Source organism: Cryptotermes secundus, unplaced genomic scaffold (genome assembly GCF_002891405.2).
Source record: "Cryptotermes secundus unplaced genomic scaffold, Csec_1.0 scaffold401, whole genome shotgun sequence".
In the NCBI taxonomy this organism is placed as follows: domain Eukaryota; kingdom Metazoa; phylum Arthropoda; class Insecta; order Blattodea; family Kalotermitidae; genus Cryptotermes; species Cryptotermes secundus.
Genome location: NW_019731223.1, coordinates 1,138,666 through 1,160,552, shown reverse-complemented (window position 1 = coordinate 1,160,552; position 21,887 = coordinate 1,138,666). Strand labels below are relative to the sequence as shown.

Below are 21,887 nucleotides of genomic sequence, written 5' to 3'. Positions count from 1 at the left end.
TACTGATTTGAATTTGTTGAGTTTAATTCACCATTTTTTTATTTCATTTTAAAATTGAAAATAGACATACACATATTAAATTACAAAAATTAAAATAAAACTTTGTAAGCAGAATATCACTGTAAAAACTATGGGGATTTTCCAGGGGTTGGGGGGGCGGGGTGTTTAAGTTGCAGTGTATTATATCAAGATATGGGAGTGTATTTTTGGTGGAACCGGTGTTCTGTGTATAAGATACTTTTCTTGTTTGTGTTAGATATTCTGTTCATATTTATGTTGTTTTGTGATGTTTTTGGATAAATATACCCTGTTTAAATTTTCATTGACAGTTTCTTGCAGAGCTGTATTTCACACGTTTAAAAAAAAAAACATTGCTCTATAAAATATACCACACTGTGATATAACATGGGCACGTGGTAGTATAGTTGTTGTGTGTGTAAGGAGTGGGCCATAAAATCCAGCCCTTGCACTGTGACCTTCAGTGATCTATTGTACTTCCCCTTTGGATTAACCATTTATTAATCCTACACTTCGAATGAAATGTAGGACTTTATTTATGGGAGCGCCATAAAAGTCACTTGGTTCCATGAAGAACTGACCCAGGTGACGAAATCTTAGGTAAGCTGTGGCCTCACAATCACATAGGATATGTGTGGCTGATTCGTCTTCTTGTAAGCACCTTTCACAGACTGGGTCATCTGTCAGTCCCAGTTTCAAAAACTCTCCTTTTAGGTGGCAGTGTCCAGTAAGTAATCCTACCATCTTAATTGAGCTGTGTTCAATTTCAACAGGTCCTTCATTCTTCTGACAGAGGTCCTGATATAAATCCTTTTGCCTGTTTGAGTCCAGTTGTGGATTCCCAGTGTTTTTTTGTGATTTGTTAGTCCAGTCCCTGACCGCTTTCTTGGCAACTCCAATTGAGATGCCGCAAGCTGGTTCAGGTCCTATGAAAGGCTGTGGTTTCATTCCCAGCAATACCCTCATGGCCTGGCACTCATATCAGTTGTATGAGGTTTTGGTGGCAGTTGTAGACCAATTTTAAAGTGATTTGGTGTGTACCAAGTGCTTTAATTACATGATAGTATAGTTGGTTGAAGCACTATGCTACAAGCTGAAAAGTAAAAAGTAAAAAAGTAAAGCTATCCCTGTAACAGGCTGTGAAGGCCCATAGGGTTGTGAGACGTTGAGGGTCCCACATTATCTACACAATTGGCTGAAAGGTGGCAGTAAGGTTGTCAGCCTTATGCGCCGGCCACGCTTTACTCTCCAGGAAAATTATTTAATTCCTGGTACTCATTTCTGTTAGAGGCTGAGTCGGCCCCAGGGCTATAGTGCGGCTGGAAGGATTAGGTAATTTGAAAAATCCAGTGACCTCATCAGGACTTGAACCCACAACCTTCCGGCTTGTAGCATAGTGCCTCAGCCAACTATGCTACTGCATAGTTGGCTGAAAGGTTGCAGGATAAATTTGCAATGATTTCATTGGATTTTTCAATTGACTTAATCTTTCCAGCCTCACTACAGAGCCCTGGGGTCAACTCAGCCTCTAACAGAAATGAGTACCAGGAATCTGCAAAAGTCTGATGTGCTATGTAACATTTCATAACATAGTATTTTTAGTGCAGGAGTTCTTGAAGCTGGATTCTAAGGTCTGCTGACTGCATATTCACTATATTTGCAACTGCTTTCCATATCTCAATGTTGTCTCCATCTGCAACCTGAGGATGCTCCGTGCTGTGATAACATGGGAACTGCTTCCCCAAAACTAGTTGAAATATAAGTTTACTTGTTTAATACTCGGTAAGCTTCATCCTCAGTGAGGGAACAATAGAATACTGAAGAAATATTCAGATTGTTATTATAGCAAAAGGAGTTGAGTGTGCAAGTAGCATGCTTGGAACAAATGCACACAAAGTTTTGGTTAGGAATCCTCATGACAGGTCTAACCACAGAAGGGAGAACAGATGTAAAGTGGCCTTGTTGTGTTTCAGGATGTAAGGATGTGTGCTGGGAAGCAGAAACAAATCAATACAACAGCAATTTATGTAACAAAACACAATTTATTACATAATGTCTCACAACATTTGCATGATTAAATATTAGGCACAATAATATTGACATTGACAATAATTACAACTCTTTTGTTTTTGCTTTAAGAAAGAATTTACATACTGTTTAAAAATAGATTATTTTTACTGAGATGAAGTAAGAAACGTGTCAGATGCAGAATGTCAGATCAACTGGAGAGAGAGAAGGCACCTGAAAAAAAAAACAAATGTATTCATTCTCTTCCACTGATTTGTTCTGGGTTAGTCAAGATACAATAGAACACTGAATAATTCCTTCCAAAGACTTCATTTATCTGCTGAGCTCCCAAAATAAAATGGAAATGAGTTATGTACGGGAGCAACTGTGTGACCTAAAATCATGGTCAAGTCTGCTGGCTGAAAACCATGAAACCATGCACATTTATGTACATAAAATGCAAAGTGAGTTCGTTCAAAGTACTACATAACTGCTTGTCAGATTTCAGCAGTTTTTGTTGGTGTAATTCAATTTGGGTTTTCGGCCAACTTTGGACACTTTCCCTCTCAACCCCCAAAGCAAACATTTCCCATGCACTTTTAGTCTGTGGTTTCCTCAGCAGCAATTATAGATTCAGTTAATCCTAATATGGCAATGGGGAATACATACACTTTATAACTACTGGAGAGACCAAATTCACAATAAACAGAAATAAAACATACATCTGTAACCTCCACTAAGCAGGATGAAAGAACCTCACACTTTTCATAAGTTATCTTAAGAAAATGTGTTTTGGCCAAGTGCCTCATCTTTTTGGGTGTTTACAAGACAGTACTAAAAATTGGTTATTAGCTTCTATACTAGGATCTTAATAAACTTCAATATTTCTACATGTGCACACACAGTTAATTTACATTAACATAAATTAATAAATGTAAAGAATTTAAATGTGGCTTGCTGCTTTAAGTTGCCTCATCAATAAAAGTCATTTCACAGTAAAATGCTTCACAAAACCCATTCTCACTGTAGTCACAACAAGATATTTTCAGATGTTTTAAATAACAGTTACATGCATACAATTTATTAAAGGACACATTTTGAGAAACACAAGGTCAATGGTGAAATATGAAGACTGTGAAAACATAACTGTGCTTAATATATTGCTGTAATAGGTCCCTGGAATGTGCATTTTATAAGCTTTGAAATGAATTTTGTCTCTCAATTAGGGTTGAAGCTATACTAATTCTTCTAAGAACTTGTGCCTGAAAAGTGATTTGTTTGACAACACTGCTGCTCTCAAAATTCTATTGGATATAAGGCTGTAAAATTTGGCAGGAATAAAATGTCTCTTTTCTACATGGCTTCACTATAAAAATGGGTATTGCCAGAAGTGCAGGGGCAAATATAACAGGAGCACTGAAGACACACAGCATAGTGGAGTAGTATACAACAACATGAGAGTAAAAATGGTGGGCATCAGAAAGCTCCAGACATATACTGCACATTCACGGCAGCTTCTACAGTGCTGGTGGTAAGGGCACTGATTCTCCTGACATTCAAGCACAAATGCAGGTATAAGAAATGGCCAAAAATGGAAACATGTATAATGGGAATCTCCTGTACCTGATTAAACTAATTTTGAGATCTTATACTCCTTATACAGTGCGTACAATCAAGTGCGCGCCGCGGCTGCAATTTGCCGTGAGTCATACCACCGCAGAACGGATGCAGTCGCGGGGAGGAGTTGCAAGTGCGCGCACTTGATTGTACGCACTGTACTAGTTAANACTTAAACAAGTAAACTGATTTGGTGAATATCATTTAACTACTGATATGTTGGGATTTTGGACTTTATCCATCGTCCTGGTTTTTAAGATAAATAAAAACACGACGTTTCGGAAACGTTGTGTTTTTATTTGTTATCTTAAAAACCAGGACGATGGATAAAGTCCAAAATCCCAACATATCAGTAGTTAAATGATATTCACCAAATCAGTTTACTTGTTTAAGTTACAATGGTGGGAAAAAACAGGTGTGCAGTTAATACTGGTGTAAAATATTTTCCACCTTAAGATGAAGGTAAGCATTTCTGGTTAATTTTATAACACATTGTGGACAAAGTGTTATGTCTGCAACAATATTCTCAGATTCTCCTTAGAATATGCCATGTGGTATGAAACTGTAAAAAGAAATTCCAGTCAGACACACTTACTCTAGCAATTTTTACATGTAGCAGCACAAATTTTGTTTCATTTTTCAAGAGGTATTACTTAAACAGGGGGCATGCGGTAGCATAGTTGGTTGAGGGGCTATCCTACAAGCGGGAAGGTCGCAGGTTCAAGTCCTGATGAGGCCACTGGATTTTTTTCAGTTGACCTAATCCTTCCAGCAGCACTAGGCCCTGGGGTTTACTCAGCCTCTAACGGAAATGAGTACCAGGAATTAATTAAATAATTTTCCTTTCTTACTTATTACTTAAACATGTTTGTGTTTGTAGGTATCATTGTGCATATGTCCTACAAGTGTGGCTTGAACCAAACAACCAATTCATAGTGTGTGGTATGAATGTTACAAAATAGTTCACACTACTCTCATGTATTTTCGTTCTCTGCCAGAAACAATACCACATTATGGCTATGCAATTTCCTGAGGTAGAAGTAACATTCAGCACTGCTGAAAAAATGCTACTTGCTTGTATTTGGGAACCATACATTTCGCAGAACTATTATACTGTACTAATAACAACAGTATGTTCACCCCATATACCGTGTTGCAGTTGCAGTTCTATCTACATCCAGTTGTTATTGATGCCTAATAAAAATAATCATTGAATAAAAAAGAAGCCAATTCCTTATTCAGTGGTTAACATATTAAACCATTCAGCAAACCTGAAGCTTATACATATATTTTCACCACGCGTGATAAATGTGAAAATTGATATTTTATCTGCAATTCAACAAAGAAACTGTAAAATCTGCGGCATTCTGTCCTCAACGAAATTTTCATTCCTACCTTGAACCAATAATGCGCACCTTTCCAAAAGGAAATTCATATTTTTGTGATGCATTTTCTCTCGATGCTATAACGCATCTAGTCCTGCAGCTCTTTTTCTCGCATAGCATCCCAAACAGGCACATACACCGACAACCACAGCAGCCATTCCAATAATGAGTGCTAATGCATCGCCAAAATCAAACCCATGTGAAGCATAGGCTTCGTGACAGAACGCAAGAAAAACGAAAGCGATATGTTCCCACATAATTATCACATAGAATCACATTCATAAAATTATTCTATGAACAAGACGTGAAAAATACTGAACTACTTCTGAAAGAAACCTACAACATCGACACAAAACCACACTAACATTGATCAAATGGCTCATACGCGAAGTACGCGAGGTACGCGAGAATCAACTTGGACGACATAAGCATCACATGACCGCAGTGTTGTCATGTATGGGAAGTGGCAACATTATTAACTTTCCAGAGGTGTAATTTTTAAGCGATAAGGCTATCGTAATAATTTAAAAGATTTGTAACTTGTAATACTACAATTTTTTCTTAAAAATTAATGAATACTGCACAACTGATAATGCAGACTCTCCTTGCCGCTCCTTGCCCACTAGTGGTGACATTCTGAACAGTTTCAAACAATATAAATTTGTATAATTGTAATACGTGCATTGCCAGTAGCAATGAATAATTGTACTTAAAATAGTATCATAATTGGCTTTTTGGGTCATCATCTTGGATGAAATAATTATATTGCTGATAAGAAGTGACATCAGTTGTGGTAAACGGTGGTCAAGTGTCAACTACTTGTCAGCGTTGTCAGCTGATGTAGATGGAAAAATGGCCACCACTGGATTTGAGGAAGTTGATTATTCTTGTGACCTATCAAAGTCGCCTGTATTTACAGATAGTGCACTTAATAGCCTTCATAGCCAGGAAACAACAGGTGTACCGCTTCAAACAGCATGGACATTTTGGTTGGACAAGTATGGACATTTTGTTATATAAAAAAAAAGTTGTGTTATTACTGTCGAAGGTGTAGATTGTGGTTTTCTGTGTTATGACGCCTGGTAGTTGGTTAACAGCGTTTCGGAGGAAGGTACTGCCCCTGTTTTCAGCTATGTAATTTGGTAGTGGTCACCTGTGTGACCTATCTACAAACTCGCCCTTTTTACCTTCACGGCCCATCTACAAATTCGCCTTTTTTACCTTCCCTTTTATCGTGAAGATGGAGGCAGCAAGCCCTCCTAAGCATTGATTATCACCTATAAGACTATCAAAGTTTCTCTGCCCAGAAGACCGCAATCTGGATTTTGAACCACCTTAAAATTCCAGATCTCACTGTTGAGATGTTCTTCTCCAGTGTTTAACATACTCATAATATTCTGTGAGATTATGAAGATTATTTTCAAATACCTACATTATTTATGTGTTCAGAATCCTGATTTAACATTCAGTCGGTTAATATGATGCAAAATAAATATATCTGAGAAGAAAAATCAGTGTTAGTATTTACGTTTCGTTAAAGTGTCATTCCACATTGAATCAACACAGGAAAGAGATATTTTCAGTGTGACCCATACAAATTTTAGTGCTTTTCAGTAACTAGAATTTTGAGAGCAGACATCCAGATTTGTTAAAATTTCATTTTTTTGACACAAATTGCCCTAGAAAAAGTGGCATAACCAGAAAAGAAAATTTAGAATATGTGAATATCTCAATGCCCAAAGAACACTGAGCTGTAGAGATTTGAAGTCGGAGAGCCTAGACCACATGAAACCTGCTCAGAACTGCCAAAGCTTCAGACACTGAATGACTCATACCCATCAGCAAATACAGTGCGTACAATCAAGTGCGCGCCGCGGCTGCAATTTGCCATGAGTCATACCACCGCAGAACGGATGCAGTCGCGGGGAGGAGTTGCAACACTCCCCGCGACTGCATCCGTTCTGCGGTGGTATGACTCACGGCAAATTGCAGCCGCGGCGCGCACTTGATTGTACGCACTGTACTAATCTGGACATGTACAGCTAACTGAATCTGGTTCAAGTCAATGTATTGTTTGTTACTGTAATTAAAAATATTTCCCCATTGTTTTTTCCAAGACTTATTCAAGTCTGTATACAGCAAATAATCTTAATGATGTGTGACTGGACAGAGGAAACATTGTTAATTTACATTAACCCAAATAAATAAGTGTAAATAATTTCAAATAAACATATTACTCTAAGTTGCTTCATTAATACAAGTGAAGTGATTCATCAAAGTAAAGTGCTTCACAAAATCCAGCCCTTTGGCAGTACCTACTTGATATTTGCCAACAGATACATGCACACAGTATATAAAAAAAAAACAAACATAGAGACATACAAAGTAAAAGGTCAAATTTGAAGACCTTGAAAACATAACTGTGCTGACAGTATTGGTATAAATGGTAACTGTAAAAGGCATTTTATTGGTTTTGATATGAGCGTAAAGTGAGTTCTCTGTCACACAATTTAGGCAGAAGTTATGTCACTTTTTCTAAAACAACTTTGCCAAAAAATGTGTGTTTTGACAAATTTGGATGCCTGCTGTACAAAATCTGTCATGAATACATACCTCCCAGGACCTACAGTCCAAAATAAATCAGTTCAAAAGATGTTGGGTTATGATGTGTATTGATTTGATGTGGAATGACTCTAAAGTGAAAAATTACTAAGGGTTTCTTATAGAAGTGATAAATTATCTTTGCTGTCAGGAGGTGCATTTGGACTTTACTGTACCAAAGTGAAGTGCAACATATTTCTAAACAAGGGTACTTTTATTTTTGGCTAATAAAAAACTATGTCATCTGGGATAAGAAAATAAGAGGAAATTGGAGAAAATTATATAATGGGGAGCATCATAATTTGTACTCATCAGTAAATATTATTAAGTTGATCAACTCATGTAGGATGAGAGAGAGAGAGTCATGTAGCATGCATCAGAAGGATGAAAAATACACAGTAAGTTTTAGTTATGTTATATTTTAGCGTCCTGTTACACTGATTCATGTCCATGGTTTATGCTAACCGTCTTACAGTGTATACACTTTTTCACCTTATTCTTCACTTCCACACTACATGTTTCAGCACTAATGTGCCATCCTCAGGTGTCTTTATGCACGTTAAACTATTGTCCTGCATTCCATGATGTCTTCATTCTAAAATGACTAAAATCTGTATTCGTCATATATGTCGATGAATTCTAAATAATAAAACTTCGGGATTCATCATATGTCGCACTCAAACTCGCGAATTACACCAGTCCTCTTTTATGTGAGCATTCTTCCTACATGCATATGTGTATCATGTTCTGTGTTGTGTTTTGCTCCTGTTACTGCATGCATTGTACTGCTGGATATAAGAATAAGGTGAAAAAGTGTATACACTGTAAGACGGTTAGCATAAACCATAAAGTTAGTTAGATAACCTGAAAGCGGCCTCCGTAGTCTAGAGGTAACGTTCCCACCTCATGACTTGTAGTACACGGGTTCAAATACCCGGCGGAGGTCGTCGAATTTTTAAGGGCGGAAAAATTCAGGGAACAAGTCCTCCGGGAGGGACTTTAAGCCGTGGGTCCCGTGTCGTAGCTTTACGGCACGTAAAAGAACCTCATATCTCCAAAGGAGGTCACTGAGCCAAATTACGGATGTTTCCCGCCCAACAGCAGTCTCTAATACCTCTGGTAGATGGGGGAAGCATTATAGATACCTCTCAGCTAGTAGAGCCGGTCTCGCTGGCTGGGCGGGACTGATGGTAAGCACCAATACCGGTAGGATATAGAGACTGGTAGAAATCATAGAGGGAAGCACAACGGACCAATACAGGTCTAAGTGCATGGGGAAACCCACCCTCTCCAATAACTAACTAACTAGGTAACCTGAATGGGAGATACGTTTTGGAAGACTTAGGAGTAGGTGGGATGATGATATTGTCGCATGTTGCCTGTGTGACGTAACAAATAAATTCACACAGGTCTCAGATTTGGTGAATATTTATTGGCCAATCTCCTCTACACTTCCAAGCACAATTATCATTCACTTATAACATCATCAGATGTTTCTTACAGCACTGATATAATAACTGCTTCTGCAAAACTGAACTGTTCTTGGCAACTTCTAGAACTCACCTAACTGTCAACTGTCTGTCTGGTACATTCAACCCCCTTAAATAGGTCTTTTGTGGACCGCTTGTGGAACGCCTTTCTCAACATTTTGGTTTTCCCGTTGTCATACAACGCTTTGAACGGTTCATTGTAACTGTGGACTCACTGTTAGAATTCCAGTGCTGCATTATATTCTTCTGTCTAGGAAATGATATCCCGTTGACCAGCAGCGAATGCTGAAATATGCTTCATAGTCCGGCTTTTAGGCAGCACCTCACAATATTATAAAGGGTTTTAAAGAAATATGGTGTGAATGTGTGGACAGGCGTAATCTGGCTGATGATAAGAACCAGTGTTGGGCTCTTGGGAACTTAAGTGTTAGTTCCTTAAGGCCTTTTATGTCCTCTTCGTGGTTACGAGATAGTATTATGATCTTATTAGGCTTGATAGCCAGATATGTCATATTGCACCACTGCTGCACTATGCCTAGAACTGTTTGTAACACTCCTGCCACAGTCTGAGTGGATTTTCCAGTGATTATGTTTGCAGTGTTATCTGCCTATCCTCCTACATAATAATCGCTGTCATTGAGTTCACATGAAATTTCATCCACAACCAGGCTGCACAGCAGAGGCAATACCACACCTTCCTGGGGACATCCTCAAACACCGCACCACCTCAGGGTTTCTCTTGACAGTGTGGTTCTTATGTTCCTGTTTTCCAGCATGGAACAGATCCACCTGCAAATGGTGGGTTAAACACCATGTCTTTCAGCAGCCCCAGTCATTTCATCAAGAAAGGTGTTCAGAACTCCTTTTATACTCTTATTAGGGAAAGGCTTCAATACACCATTCCTATTATGCTTATGCATCTACTTTTCCATTGTCTCCAAGAGCAGAGACATCAGACAGATATGATAATAAGCCTTGGCCTCAAACTTCCCAGGCTGTGGTATAAATGTCACTTTCTCCTGTCTTCAGGCTGTAGGGATATCCATATGCCAGACAGGCTCTAAGTATGCAGCACTGGTGTGGGACTAGATCTTCTATCCCTTGGTGCTAAAATGCCGGTAAAATCTCATCTGTTCCCTCTGGTTTTAAGTTCTGCCTGGAGCTCGTCTGATTTCTGACTGATTCCTGTCTCCCATGTTCAATCTGCTTCTGCATACATCCCAGTTTACCTCTTTCTGTCCATGAGCTGAATCATCAGTCAACCTTGAGTATGGAAAATGGATCCTGCATAGCTTCTTGAGGGTTTCCTTTCCAGCCGTCAGATAGGTTAACAGTGCTAATTCTGTTAGTCGCCTGTTTTGCCATGACCTTCATGAATACAACCTGGCACAGCCTGGTATGTCAGTGATCTGGCAATACCTCCTCCATTTTTGGCTCTTCTAATTTCTTCAATGTAACAGGTGAGGGTCTCCTTATATGTGTTTCAATCCCCTGTCCTCTTGGGTGCAGTATATGGCCATTTTGTTTTGACCCTCGGTACCAAGGTACTTTCTTTGCAGAGCACATGGTCCTGGCAGGGCAATTACAGTGACAGGACTGGGCAGCAGCCAGATCTGTGTATCCAATAGGTCATCTTTATATGACTCCGCTTTGGCCCTTTAGGGATCTTTGACAGTAACTCTAGCTATAGACATGTTACCTGTTTGAAAACATATGTATGATTTGACAGAAAAGGCTCATGAGATACATGCCAATTACTTACTGGGTTTCCCATTTCATTGGTTCCTAGTGTCAAATTGGTAACTTACTTCCAATTGCATGTCACAAAGGTAGGCTCATTCCCTTCATTAAGAATATTCAGCTTTGAAATCACTGTCAGACCTCCTCTAGGATTGATGCTAGTGTTCCCCCATATAATGTTGTGTGTGTTTGCATCACATCGAATGATGACTTTTTCCAGCTGCTGGAGTACTCTGTGATGTCCCTCAACTCTTGGTTGGTGGTGGTTTCTCTGAGTCATACAGAAGGTATGCTGAGGTGGCACTGAGTTCTTTTCATTTCCTTCCATGTATGTATATCATCCTCACTGTTGTCAGATCCCTGGAACACAGCTCCAACAGACATAGGACAGTATTTTTCCTGACATAAATGCAGGAACTTACATTACCATTGGATGTGATAAAAGATGTTTCCACCTGAACTTGATAAGCCTCGTATTTGGCCCACATAGATCAAGGCTCCTGAATAAGTACTACAACTGCCATTCCCTCAGGATGTTGCTCGCATAGAACTGCCATGGCTGATTTAATGTTGTGTAAGTTAGTTTGAACAAATTTAATGTTGTTAGTTGTTTCTTTTTCCTCTACTTCTGCCTCATCTTACTTCGAGGAAGGTGTATTTACATCCCCTTCTTCCTCTCTTCATCCCCAGCATACCATATTCCCCCCAACAATGTCCCATGGTCCACTGAAGTAGTCTTGATAGCTAGGGGTCAGCACTCTCACTGCCCCTACTGTCATTTTCTGTTGTGTGACCTGGTTCTTGGAGGGAGTACCTGCAGTACCTCCCTCTCAACATCAGATTGTGGAGACAAAGAGCTCATTAAGGCCCCTTGTTCACCTTTGAGCCCTGCTTAATGACCATTCAGGGCCTTAATGTTCCCCTGAGTGAGACAGGTGAATATTCTCTAGGTGAGTTCCTTGAAGATCCCTGTCCATAAGAAGGGTAAACCTCTTGACAGGCTTCTAGCTTTTTAGTTCAGGCAGCCTACCTATCACCATCCAATTCTTGGTGCTAGGCCCTTAATCCACCTAAGTATCTCATCAGGACCCTTGTCAATCTTGTCCTTCATTGTAAGGGCCACCTTGACAAGCATGGGGATTTTCTTGGCATCCATTGCTTCCACCATGGCCCCTGAACCCAGCCTGTGATTATCATTGGCTCTAATGAGCCACTGACCCAGGCTGTTGATCAGCACACACATACCTATGTATGTCTCTTTCCAACTCGAGGGACTTCAGGTGTGACATTTCTCACTTTGGGCTCCCACAAAACACCCTCCCCAGTTCTTCAGGGATGAGGTCATGATCATCCGTTGTCATCATACCTTTGACACTAGTGGCATGTGATAATGACTGCACAGTGGGTTCAGGTTAGAAATGGATTTATTCAGTGTTACTTCCTATGTGCAAGTGATAAGCGATATTCACTGTTGTTTGTTATTTGCTGCTGGATTCCTCTTGCTTGGTTCTTTGGCATCCTGTCATCACAGATTCACTCCCCGTTTATGGTATGCTTGTTTTTGTAGTCTTGTTGCCTGCTGCTTATACTATGATGTGCTCAGATGTCTTGTTACAGTTCATTCAGCTCCATTTTTGGCAACAGGGCATCTGTGAAACTTTTTTTTTTCACTTCAGTTACTTAATTTTATACACAGTTGGTAGGACTCCTTGGATGGGTGATCAGCCCATTGCAATGCTGCTACCTACACAGAACAACACAAACACAGAATAAACGCATACACAGACATCCATGCCTGTAGTAGGATTTGAACCCACAATTTTCAAACTGGGGAATCATAAAACATGGTGTTCCACAGGGATCAATTTTGGGCCCCTTGCTTTTTCTTCTCTACATAAATGATCTATCAAAAACCATCAATAATAAATCTAAACCAATTCTGTTTGCAGATATAAATAATATAATATAATATAATATAATATAGTATAATATTTAAGAACTCTAAAATTGAAGACTTTAAAAATGATACAAATTTTGTATTTGAACCTTTAAATAGATGGTTCGAAGCCAATAAACTCTCACTAAATTTTGATAAAACCCATTACATACCATTCTTAACTAACAACAGCCACCAAATTGATCTGGTGATCAGTTATGCCAACAGTCTGTAAAGCACCTGATACAAAATTCCTTGGAATACATGTAGACAGTACACTGTCTTGGAAAATACATATAGAACAAACTATACCTAAATTAAGTGCAGCTTGCTATGCAATGAGATTGATTAGGCCCTTTATGCCACAGGAAACACTGAAGATGGTTTACCATGCCTACTTTCATTCTATTATGGACTATGGATTAATATTCTGGGGGAACTCTTCACATAGTGTAAAAATTTCTAAGATACAAAAGAATATAATTAGAATCATTACAGGATGTAGAAGTAGAGATTCATGTAGATATTTATTTAAGAAATTAAAAATTCTACCTCTTCAATCACAATACATACTATCGCTTATCTTATTTGTTGTGTACAACAAAAATAAATTTGAATTAAATTCCAATATCCATAACATGAATACTAGACAAAAATATAACTTCCATCTACCTTCATCAAACTTATCACTCTATCAGAAAGGAGTCTACTTTTTTGGCATAAAAGTGTACAATAGTCTCCCACAAAGTATCAAAAACTTGAGTAATGATACTAAACATTTTAAATCAGAGCTAAAGAAATATCTGCATGCTCATTCCTTCTACTCTGTAGACGAATACCTCAATGTAAATACAGAATAATGTAGAATTAAGCTGTATTAGTTTAAGATAAAATTACTTGTACCAGTAGGTATTCTTTTGACTTGTTCTATATCCAAAGGTATTAACCTGCTTAGGGTCTATGGAATGCAAATAAATTCAATTCAATTAAAAAAAAATCCCCAGTGTTTGAGCAGGAAAAGACAGTTCATGCCCTAGACCACATGGCCACTATGACTGGGCTTGTTACAATACCACTTATAAAATGTTTGTGAAAGAATAATAGGAAGTTTTAGGTTATGATGTTGGAGCTTCAGATTATGAAAAAATATCAGTATCAGCAGAGGAGTATTCTGAACATCTACATTATACAGAAAAGAGTCTGTAAGTAATACATGATATTATCCTAACAGCTGTCATTTGTCTTGACCTACACTATACACTATATTGATGCAGTAAGACTGTAAAATGATTAAGCAAATTAACATACTGTACCATAAATTCTTAAAGTATTTTATTTGCAATATTTTAGGTCAATTCCAGGATCTACTGCAGCTGAGTACCAGGCAACTCTAAAGAAAATCTACACTGTAAGCACAGTACAGGGTTTCTGGCGTGTATACAACAATATTCCAAGTGCAGGTGATTTGCAAGTGCGGTACAGTTACCACTTGATGAGGAATGAGCACAAACCTTTGTGGGAGGAGTCATATAACCAACATGGAGGCACCTGGCGCCTCAAATGCTTGAAAAAGGATACGGTATGATCATCATATAAGTGTATTTTATACTGCAAGAAAATGTAAATCTTGGGCACTCATACACCACATAAAGAGTGGAACTCCCGATCATAACTCCTTAAAGTTTCATCAATATTTGGAATATAAATGGCATTAAAATACCACATTTCATACTCATTCACATGAACATGTGAAATTGAAGATTTAATTTGTCATCTACTCCAAAAAGGGTGAAACATGTTTGTTTTAGCCTCATTTCATTATTCAAAAGAACTTTCTTTCAAACCTAGTTGACATGATAGGCTATTCATTTCATGAAGCAAATGTTAAGCTTTGTGATTAAAAATGGTTAGCCCTGAAATGGTTACTTTTATTATAATTTGCTAGCTTCCCAGAACTCTGAACATATTCATAAAATGCAAAGATGATTTCATAACTGCTATAATGATTTTGAGTCTTTATTTTAAATTCACTAGAAATGTAATGGTGTGTATGATATACAGTGCTAGGCAGTGACTGCAAGATAGGTGACTGTACAACAGCCGTTGCTAGGCAGTTGCCCATAAACAGCAACAGAGGAACGGTGTTTTGTGTGCAGTCCGCTGATCAGCAATTAATACAAGTGTATACTGTGTAGAGTATTCCTGATTCATTGTCCTAATCGTAATTTTATAGTAGCTGTTTATATTGGTGCCCAACATTCAGACACACTTCACAACAACCTGTTGTAAGTGACAGTAGCTGATGAAACAAGCCACCACGTGTTTCAGTGCTTTTTGCACTTTTGCAGTTTTTGTTCGAGTCAACCTGGTAATAATGTAGAGAGTTTCACCTTTTAATATTATCTGTATTGTATTGTTCATAGACTCGAGTGTGGAGGGAGCTGCTGCTGGCAGCAATAGGAGAGCAGTTCAGTGATAGTGTATCAGAAGGTGATGAAGTGTGTGGTGTGACAGTGTCAGTGCGGGAACGTGATGATCTAGTCCAAGTGTGGAACACGTGTGCCGATTTAGCTCCTGAGGCAGAGGTGCTACACAAGATTCATAGACTATTGCCAGATGTCAGCTTCCCAACTGAATTTTACAAGCGTGAGTATCTACCATCATAGAGCTTCAAACACGTGTTTGTTCTAAGGTCCATGATTGCAATTTTGAAATTATTTACATTTCCGACAACTTGTTTGCTGCATCATTATGCCAGTTTATTCACACATGACTTTATCTCACCTCAAAAGAAAAGTATTATTACTTTGTATATCTGAATATTAAATTTTAAATAAAAGGGTTATTATTGAAGATAACACTATCAGTGTAATTTTGAGTAGTTTCTCTAAATTCCCACAGACAGCATGTAATGCATCCCAAAAAAAAAATATTGTTGAATAAAATAACCAGGCGACAGTACCTGGACTTTCTGAGGTAAGAACACAACTGAAATCATATTAACTTAACAAGGCAAACTTTGAGCATTTGCATGCTCTTGATCAGTGGATAGCTTATAATAACTTCATTTGTTTTCATTTTGGCATTTGAGGATTCAGGGAACCTGAAGGCTCATAGAACTGTTGGATGTTAAAATATGGTCATGAGTTCCATGGGACTCAGAAGCAAGAATTACTGTGCGGGCAAGGACCAGCAGTAATTTAGCAGTCAATTAATTACACCGAGTTGTAAGATGATAGCCAGCCAGCAATGACATAAGCATGGAAGCAGAGGAGTTGCACTGTTAGATGCTGCTACCAACAATGACTAGCGATGGCTATAATAGACTGAGACCCAGCATGTACAGTAGTGATTCACTGAGTATGTAGATTACTGATAGTGTTATAATTACTTGTAATTATGAGTTATAAATGTTCAGTAAATCAAATTACTAATCCAAGTCTCATGTTTAGTCACTAACACATGACGGCTCATGTCAGAAGTGGGATTAATTGGATTGGATCGAATTTGACTTATCGAATTGTGCATTGCTGGAGTTGATCCCACATGATGGATAATTATGGTGGATTTGGAATGTCTGGTAGTCATCATGGAATAGATGAAAGCCAAGATGGACGTCAGCCAAGACTAGATGGAGGCCACAATCAAGACCTCATAAAAGAGATTAAAGCCACACTAAGTGCCAAGCAGAAGATGGAAGCCAAGGTAGATACTCCCATAAGTGTCATCCAAGAGAAGGTGGAGGTCATGATAAATTCTGTCTGGTCCAAGATAGAAGCGACCATCAAAAGTGTGGTTGGGGATGTTCTGGAAACTGTCAACCAACAGACCCAGGGCCTCTGCAGGGGATGGAATGGGAATATTTAAGAAACAGAGCTGCACTTAAGAGTATTAATGACCTTCCTCAATACTTGGACCCAGAACCCTCATGAGGGGATAGGAAATGCAAAGAAGGAGGTTTGCTAAGAGTTTTAGCTCAGAACCCTGGACACTCGAATTGACATACAAAGAACAAAGACCCTTATAGAGACCAAGATAACAAAAGTCAAAGCCTTTATTGAGCATGGATCTTGCGGGAGAACAGGACTTGGCGTAGGCATGGTGGAGCCACATAAATTCCATGGATCAACCCTGTGGGCCATATTCTGACTGCAATTTGAGAATGTGGCCTAGCACAAGGACTGGGTACCGCTCCAGAAAGCCACACACCTAATTGTCACCTTGAATAAGCCTGCTGCCCACATTGTACATGGTGTCCCTACAGGAGCCGTGTACAGAGAGGTTACTGAGGTGCTTGCAAGTCACTGCAGTTACCACCACCTTGAAGAAGTGTTCAACCCTTGGCTGAAGAGAAGGATCTAGCATGTTGAGGAACCCCTGCAGGGAAATGCCACCTTTATCAACCATTTGGCTTACTGTGCCCATGTTAAACTACCTGAACACCTGATCAGTGATGAAGCCACCCATGCTGTCCTCCGTACCATGTACTAAACACAGGGACCATAGCTGATACCACGGACATTATAAAAACAGGAAAGACAGGCACACACTTAAGAAGTTTAGAGAAATACCACACTTATAAATTCAGCAAAGAGAACTACATATTGTAGCATGAAGAGAGTTGTTGCTGGGTTACAGCACAGTAAACAACTTATCAGTGTAAAATGATTGCACACACAACAGAAGAACAAATCACATCCATGGTGACATAACATAACAGTAGGAGAACCTCAAGAAGGAGTGTTGCAATGTGGTCTGGCACCAGGCAGACATTGTCATTACAGTGGAACACATGATACCACCCCACCCTCATCAACAGAGAAATGGTGTTTTCTGTTGGGTGACCAGAGTGGTTTAAAGGGCTGTTGTACTGTGATGTGGAAAGCAAATGGAAAAACTACCACATTATCACTTTTCCTGGACAGTCTCTTTCCAAAAACAGAGATACCATGTATGCGAGATATCGCATTAAGTGGAGGAACTGTTTTGGAAGGGACTGTGGACCTGTCATCTGACATATTACTGATGAATGAATGAATGAATGCCCCAAGGCTTTATCACTCAACTGACCAAGTTGAATTCAGTTAATGGAATGGAGTTGAGTTGAGAGTCTTAAGGTGGCAGTTAGAAGAGTAGGAGTTAGTTGTGGGACAATTGCCAGCCAGTAAGCAGAGGATATTGTTGGATCCACCATCAGGCAGTGGCTAGTACAGATGCAGTAGAATGAAAAGACTTAATGTGTGCTGTAGTGCCCTGCAGAATGTGTGAATTAGCAATAATGCTATAGTTACTTGTAGCTATGACCTGTAAGTGTTAAGGAAAACCAGCTACCAATTCAAACCCCATCTGTAGTCACTCGTACACGTAAGAGTACGAATGACACATACATTGACACATACAGCCCCAGATCAAACTTCTCATGAACTCCATACTAGACAACAGCACACGCTCCCATCCCTTTCTTAAAAAGTTGAACACACAGAACATTTTTAATCTTCATGCTCGGACAGCACAGCAGTACAACCAACCCAACAGAGTTTTACCTAGACAACTCACTGCAACACACACAAGTACAAGAAACCCGCATGACACAAACAATAACTATATATATAAAACACAGAAAATAAGTATAATCTACAAGGGTTGGAACTTTAATAGTGGCAACTATTTATTTACAACTGATACAAAATAGTTGCATGTTTCAAAGTTTTACTGTCCTTCACTGTAGTCACCAGCATTGTGTACAACCTGTTGCCAGCAATGTGGAAGTTGTAGGATACCTTTAGCAGCGCCTGTTGTGTTGATAGTTCGAATGGAGCAGTCTACTGCCTGAAGAAGCTCTGAAACAGATCTGAAGTGAATGCCACAAAGTGGTTCCTTCATCTTAGGAATCAAGTCGAAGTCACGAGGGCTTAAGTCTGTGGAGTATGGTGGATGGTACAGCACTTCCCAGCCCCATCAATCAAACAAGTCGGGCACAGCTTGTGCTGCATGCGGCCAAGCATTGTCCTGCAAAATGATGGGTGTGTTCTGCAGAAAGTGTTGCCGCTTCTTTCTCAAAGCTGGTTGCAAGTTGTGTTCCAAAAATGAACAGTAATACTGCGCATTGATGGTCTGCCGTCAGGGAATGCTATGCATTAGCATAACACCATCACAGTTGTACGTGAGAATCACCATAACTTTCACATTCCTGGGGTTCTGACGAACTTTTGATTTTTGTGGTGACCCGTAATGACACCATTCGTTCGATTGGCGTTTCATTTGAAGCTCATACAATTTGGCCCATGTCTCATCCAGCGTAATGATATGGCATAAGAAAGCCTCTCCTTTGCGCTCGTGGCGCTCCAAGTCGTTACAAGCAGTGTCGTATCATAGCCATTTCTGCATTTCTGTCAAATCATGCAGGACCCATTGTGATGCAATTTTTCTTAAGCCCAGGCATTCCTTCAGATTGTGAAGCACAGTTATATGCACTAATCCCGTCTCTTGGGCCAGCACACAAATCATATGGTGTTGATCACTCTCCAGTAATGCAGGAAGAGCATACACTTCTTCTTCACTGACACTAGGATGACCTGGCCGACGCACGTCTGCCACATTTTGGCATCCCTCATTGAAGGCTTTTACCCACCTTGCCACTGTTCTGTAAGGCAATGCAGATTCCCCGCAAGCCTCTTGAAGACCTTGATGACACTGTCATGCTGTATGGCCTCTGGCACATTCAGTCTTTATCCAACTCCATTGTTCCTGTTTCGAAAACATTGTGACAACACTACATTAGACCACCAGCTAACACGAGGCTCTGTTCTTCTCATCATTGGGCATGTGCCTGATGTGGAAAGGGAGAGTCCATTTGCTCTGAGATAAGGTAGGTATGTAACTAACATGTGGTATAAGCGACATTATCTGTTTCTGTTGCATGGCGTCTCTACAGAAGTGTTGCCACTATTAAAGTTCCAAACCTCATATAATAATATATCTTACATATTTCAGATAACATGATAATATAAACACTGCATAGACAACTATATACTCAGCTATAATAGCACACATAAATATCAACTTAAAAAAAAATCTATAACACAGCAACCAAGTAACATACTATAACACAATACATTTCCTCACGTATTACAGATAACATCATCATCGTGGTACTGAATGAAGCCCAACAGAATTTTAACAGATATATTTTAAAGAACTTCTAATTATTTCTAGGAACAAACAGTTTGAAAAATGAACTTCGGAAATTGTCATGGAATATAGACATGTGGCAAAATGGAGGATACTGTGAAAGAATTTTAACAGAATTCACATATGCCTGATGATGACAGTATGTGGCCGAAACATGTCATACTAAGAGTGTGTACATGAGACAGAAAATAAACGTTTGCATTTAATGTATGTGTGTATGGTCTAGAAAACTGAAATTATCAGCTGTGGGGATTTGTTGCGCTGACCACGTGACACCCTCTATCCGCTAAAGTTGGATACTGTGAAAGAATTTTAACAGAATTCACATATGCCTAATGATGACAGTATGTGGCCGAAACATGTCATACTAAGAGTGTGTACATGAGACAGAAAATAAACGTTTGCATTTAATGTATGTGTGTATGGTCTAGAAAACTGAAATTAACAGCTGTGGGGATTTGTTGCGCTGACCACGTGACACCCTCTATCCACTAAAGTTGGCACTAACTTCGCTGACAAGCAGCGGTCGCTTGGTTGGCTGGTATATTTCGCTTGCGGACTAGAGCCATGGAGTTTTTTTTTATGTATGTAGGTATGAAAACTTAAACCAGTATGTTATGTGAAATATGAATTTCAGTATTGTCATCGGTTTTCAGTGAACATTGTCAACAGTGTTAGCATTTCATTTTTTTTTTTTCATTTGCTTTTTATTGTATTTCAGCTCATCAGACTCATCATGCTTATGAAGGAGGAAAGTCAGCTTGATTTCAGATATGCATAGTACAAATTATGTGATGACTTCAATAAGATGTGATTACAAATTAAAAGAAAAATATAAGCTACTTATGTTCCTGCATCTCTGCGGGGTCCCAATTTCCCATGTATGTTGCTTTAGTTTAATGTAATCCTGTAAAGGCATAGAATATTTGGTTTACAGTGATGAACCAGATTTTTCTGCAAAATAGGTTCAGTATATTTTACGTTAAAAATCATTTAGCTTTGACAGAAAGATACATTGAATGGTTTTTGAAACACAGTAATGCAATAGAAATGAAAATATGTGTTGTAGATTTAGGAAGATGTTTTGATTATTGATAGAGACTCATCCTGAAATATGCAGTTCATTATGTTTATGCATTAAAAGCAGAAACTTTTTACATGAATATCTTAGTGAAAGGCAATGCTTTAGAAAATATTGAAATCCATTCATTGTAGAAACTGTGATTTGATGTTAAAGAATAAAGCAGCAACACATATATTTTTGTATTATATCATTACATACTGAAGAGTGAAACTGTTAGCCTCTTGTGTCCTAATATTGAGCCTGATGGGCACAGTGAGTGGCCAGAAAGTTACCCCATGACCAACTCATTTACTGTTCTCAGGTGATCTTAACCCTAAGTTGCCACAACATGCAGTGTGCCTTCTAAAGTAAGGCATAGCATTAAACTACAATTTATTTAGATAAAGCTCGTGCTTGATATTGTTACATTTCGCTGAGAGCCAGAATTGTGAAGCCAGCCAGCACGGCTATTGCTTGGGAACAGTTCCATAAATATATCCATTGGTGGGCAGTGGCTCAGTGGACATTACGTGATCGCGGCCATGCTTACACACAACAATAGAAGAAATGTTGGAAGCATTATTTTCTTTGCGGTCTGCCGCTAATCATTCAAAATGTCTAAACATTTGTAAACCAAACTGATCTTAAAAGTTGTTTCTGGATCTGAAAGTCTTTCATCTTCATACAGTTCATCAAAATGTTTCTTTTTTCCATTTGGCCTCCACACCCCATTTATTTGAAGTTTCTTCGGCTGCTCCTTTTACTTGCATATAGTTGCCTCTTTTTTGCACTAAAGAACCAGTTGAGTGCCCTAGTAATTTGGTTGCTTTGGCCAACAT

General features: G+C 39.0%; 1 protein-coding gene and 1 long non-coding RNA gene across 3 annotated transcripts; one reads left to right on the top strand and one right to left on the bottom strand.

The window, feature by feature from the left end:
* Positions 1-2,040: 2,040 nt before the first annotated feature.
* Positions 2,041-5,459, bottom strand: LOC117282477. Its single transcript, XR_004513223.1, has 2 exons — positions 5,038-5,459; positions 2,041-2,259 (listed from the first exon to the last, which is right to left on the bottom strand). It is a non-coding gene; the product is annotated as an uncharacterized LOC117282477 (long non-coding RNA).
* A 208-nt stretch (positions 5,460-5,667) lies between these two features.
* On the top strand, positions 5,668-21,241 carry LOC111866513 (eukaryotic translation initiation factor 4E type 3). Of its 2 annotated transcripts, XM_023855525.2 has the most exons (5): positions 5,668-6,025; positions 11,079-11,145; positions 14,145-14,373; positions 15,218-15,440; positions 20,707-21,241. In XM_023855525.2, exons 1-5 carry the CDS (start codon positions 5,872-5,874, stop codon positions 20,748-20,750), a joined length of 717 nt encoding a protein of 238 aa, XP_023711293.1. In that variant the 5' UTR covers positions 5,668-5,871; the 3' UTR covers positions 20,751-21,241. The 2 variants fall into 2 exon arrangements, with proteins under 2 accessions (XP_023711293.1, XP_023711294.1); XM_023855526.2 differs by lacking the exon at positions 11,079-11,145 and having other exon boundaries at positions 5,785-6,025.
* The last annotated feature ends 646 nt before the right edge of the window (positions 21,242-21,887 follow it).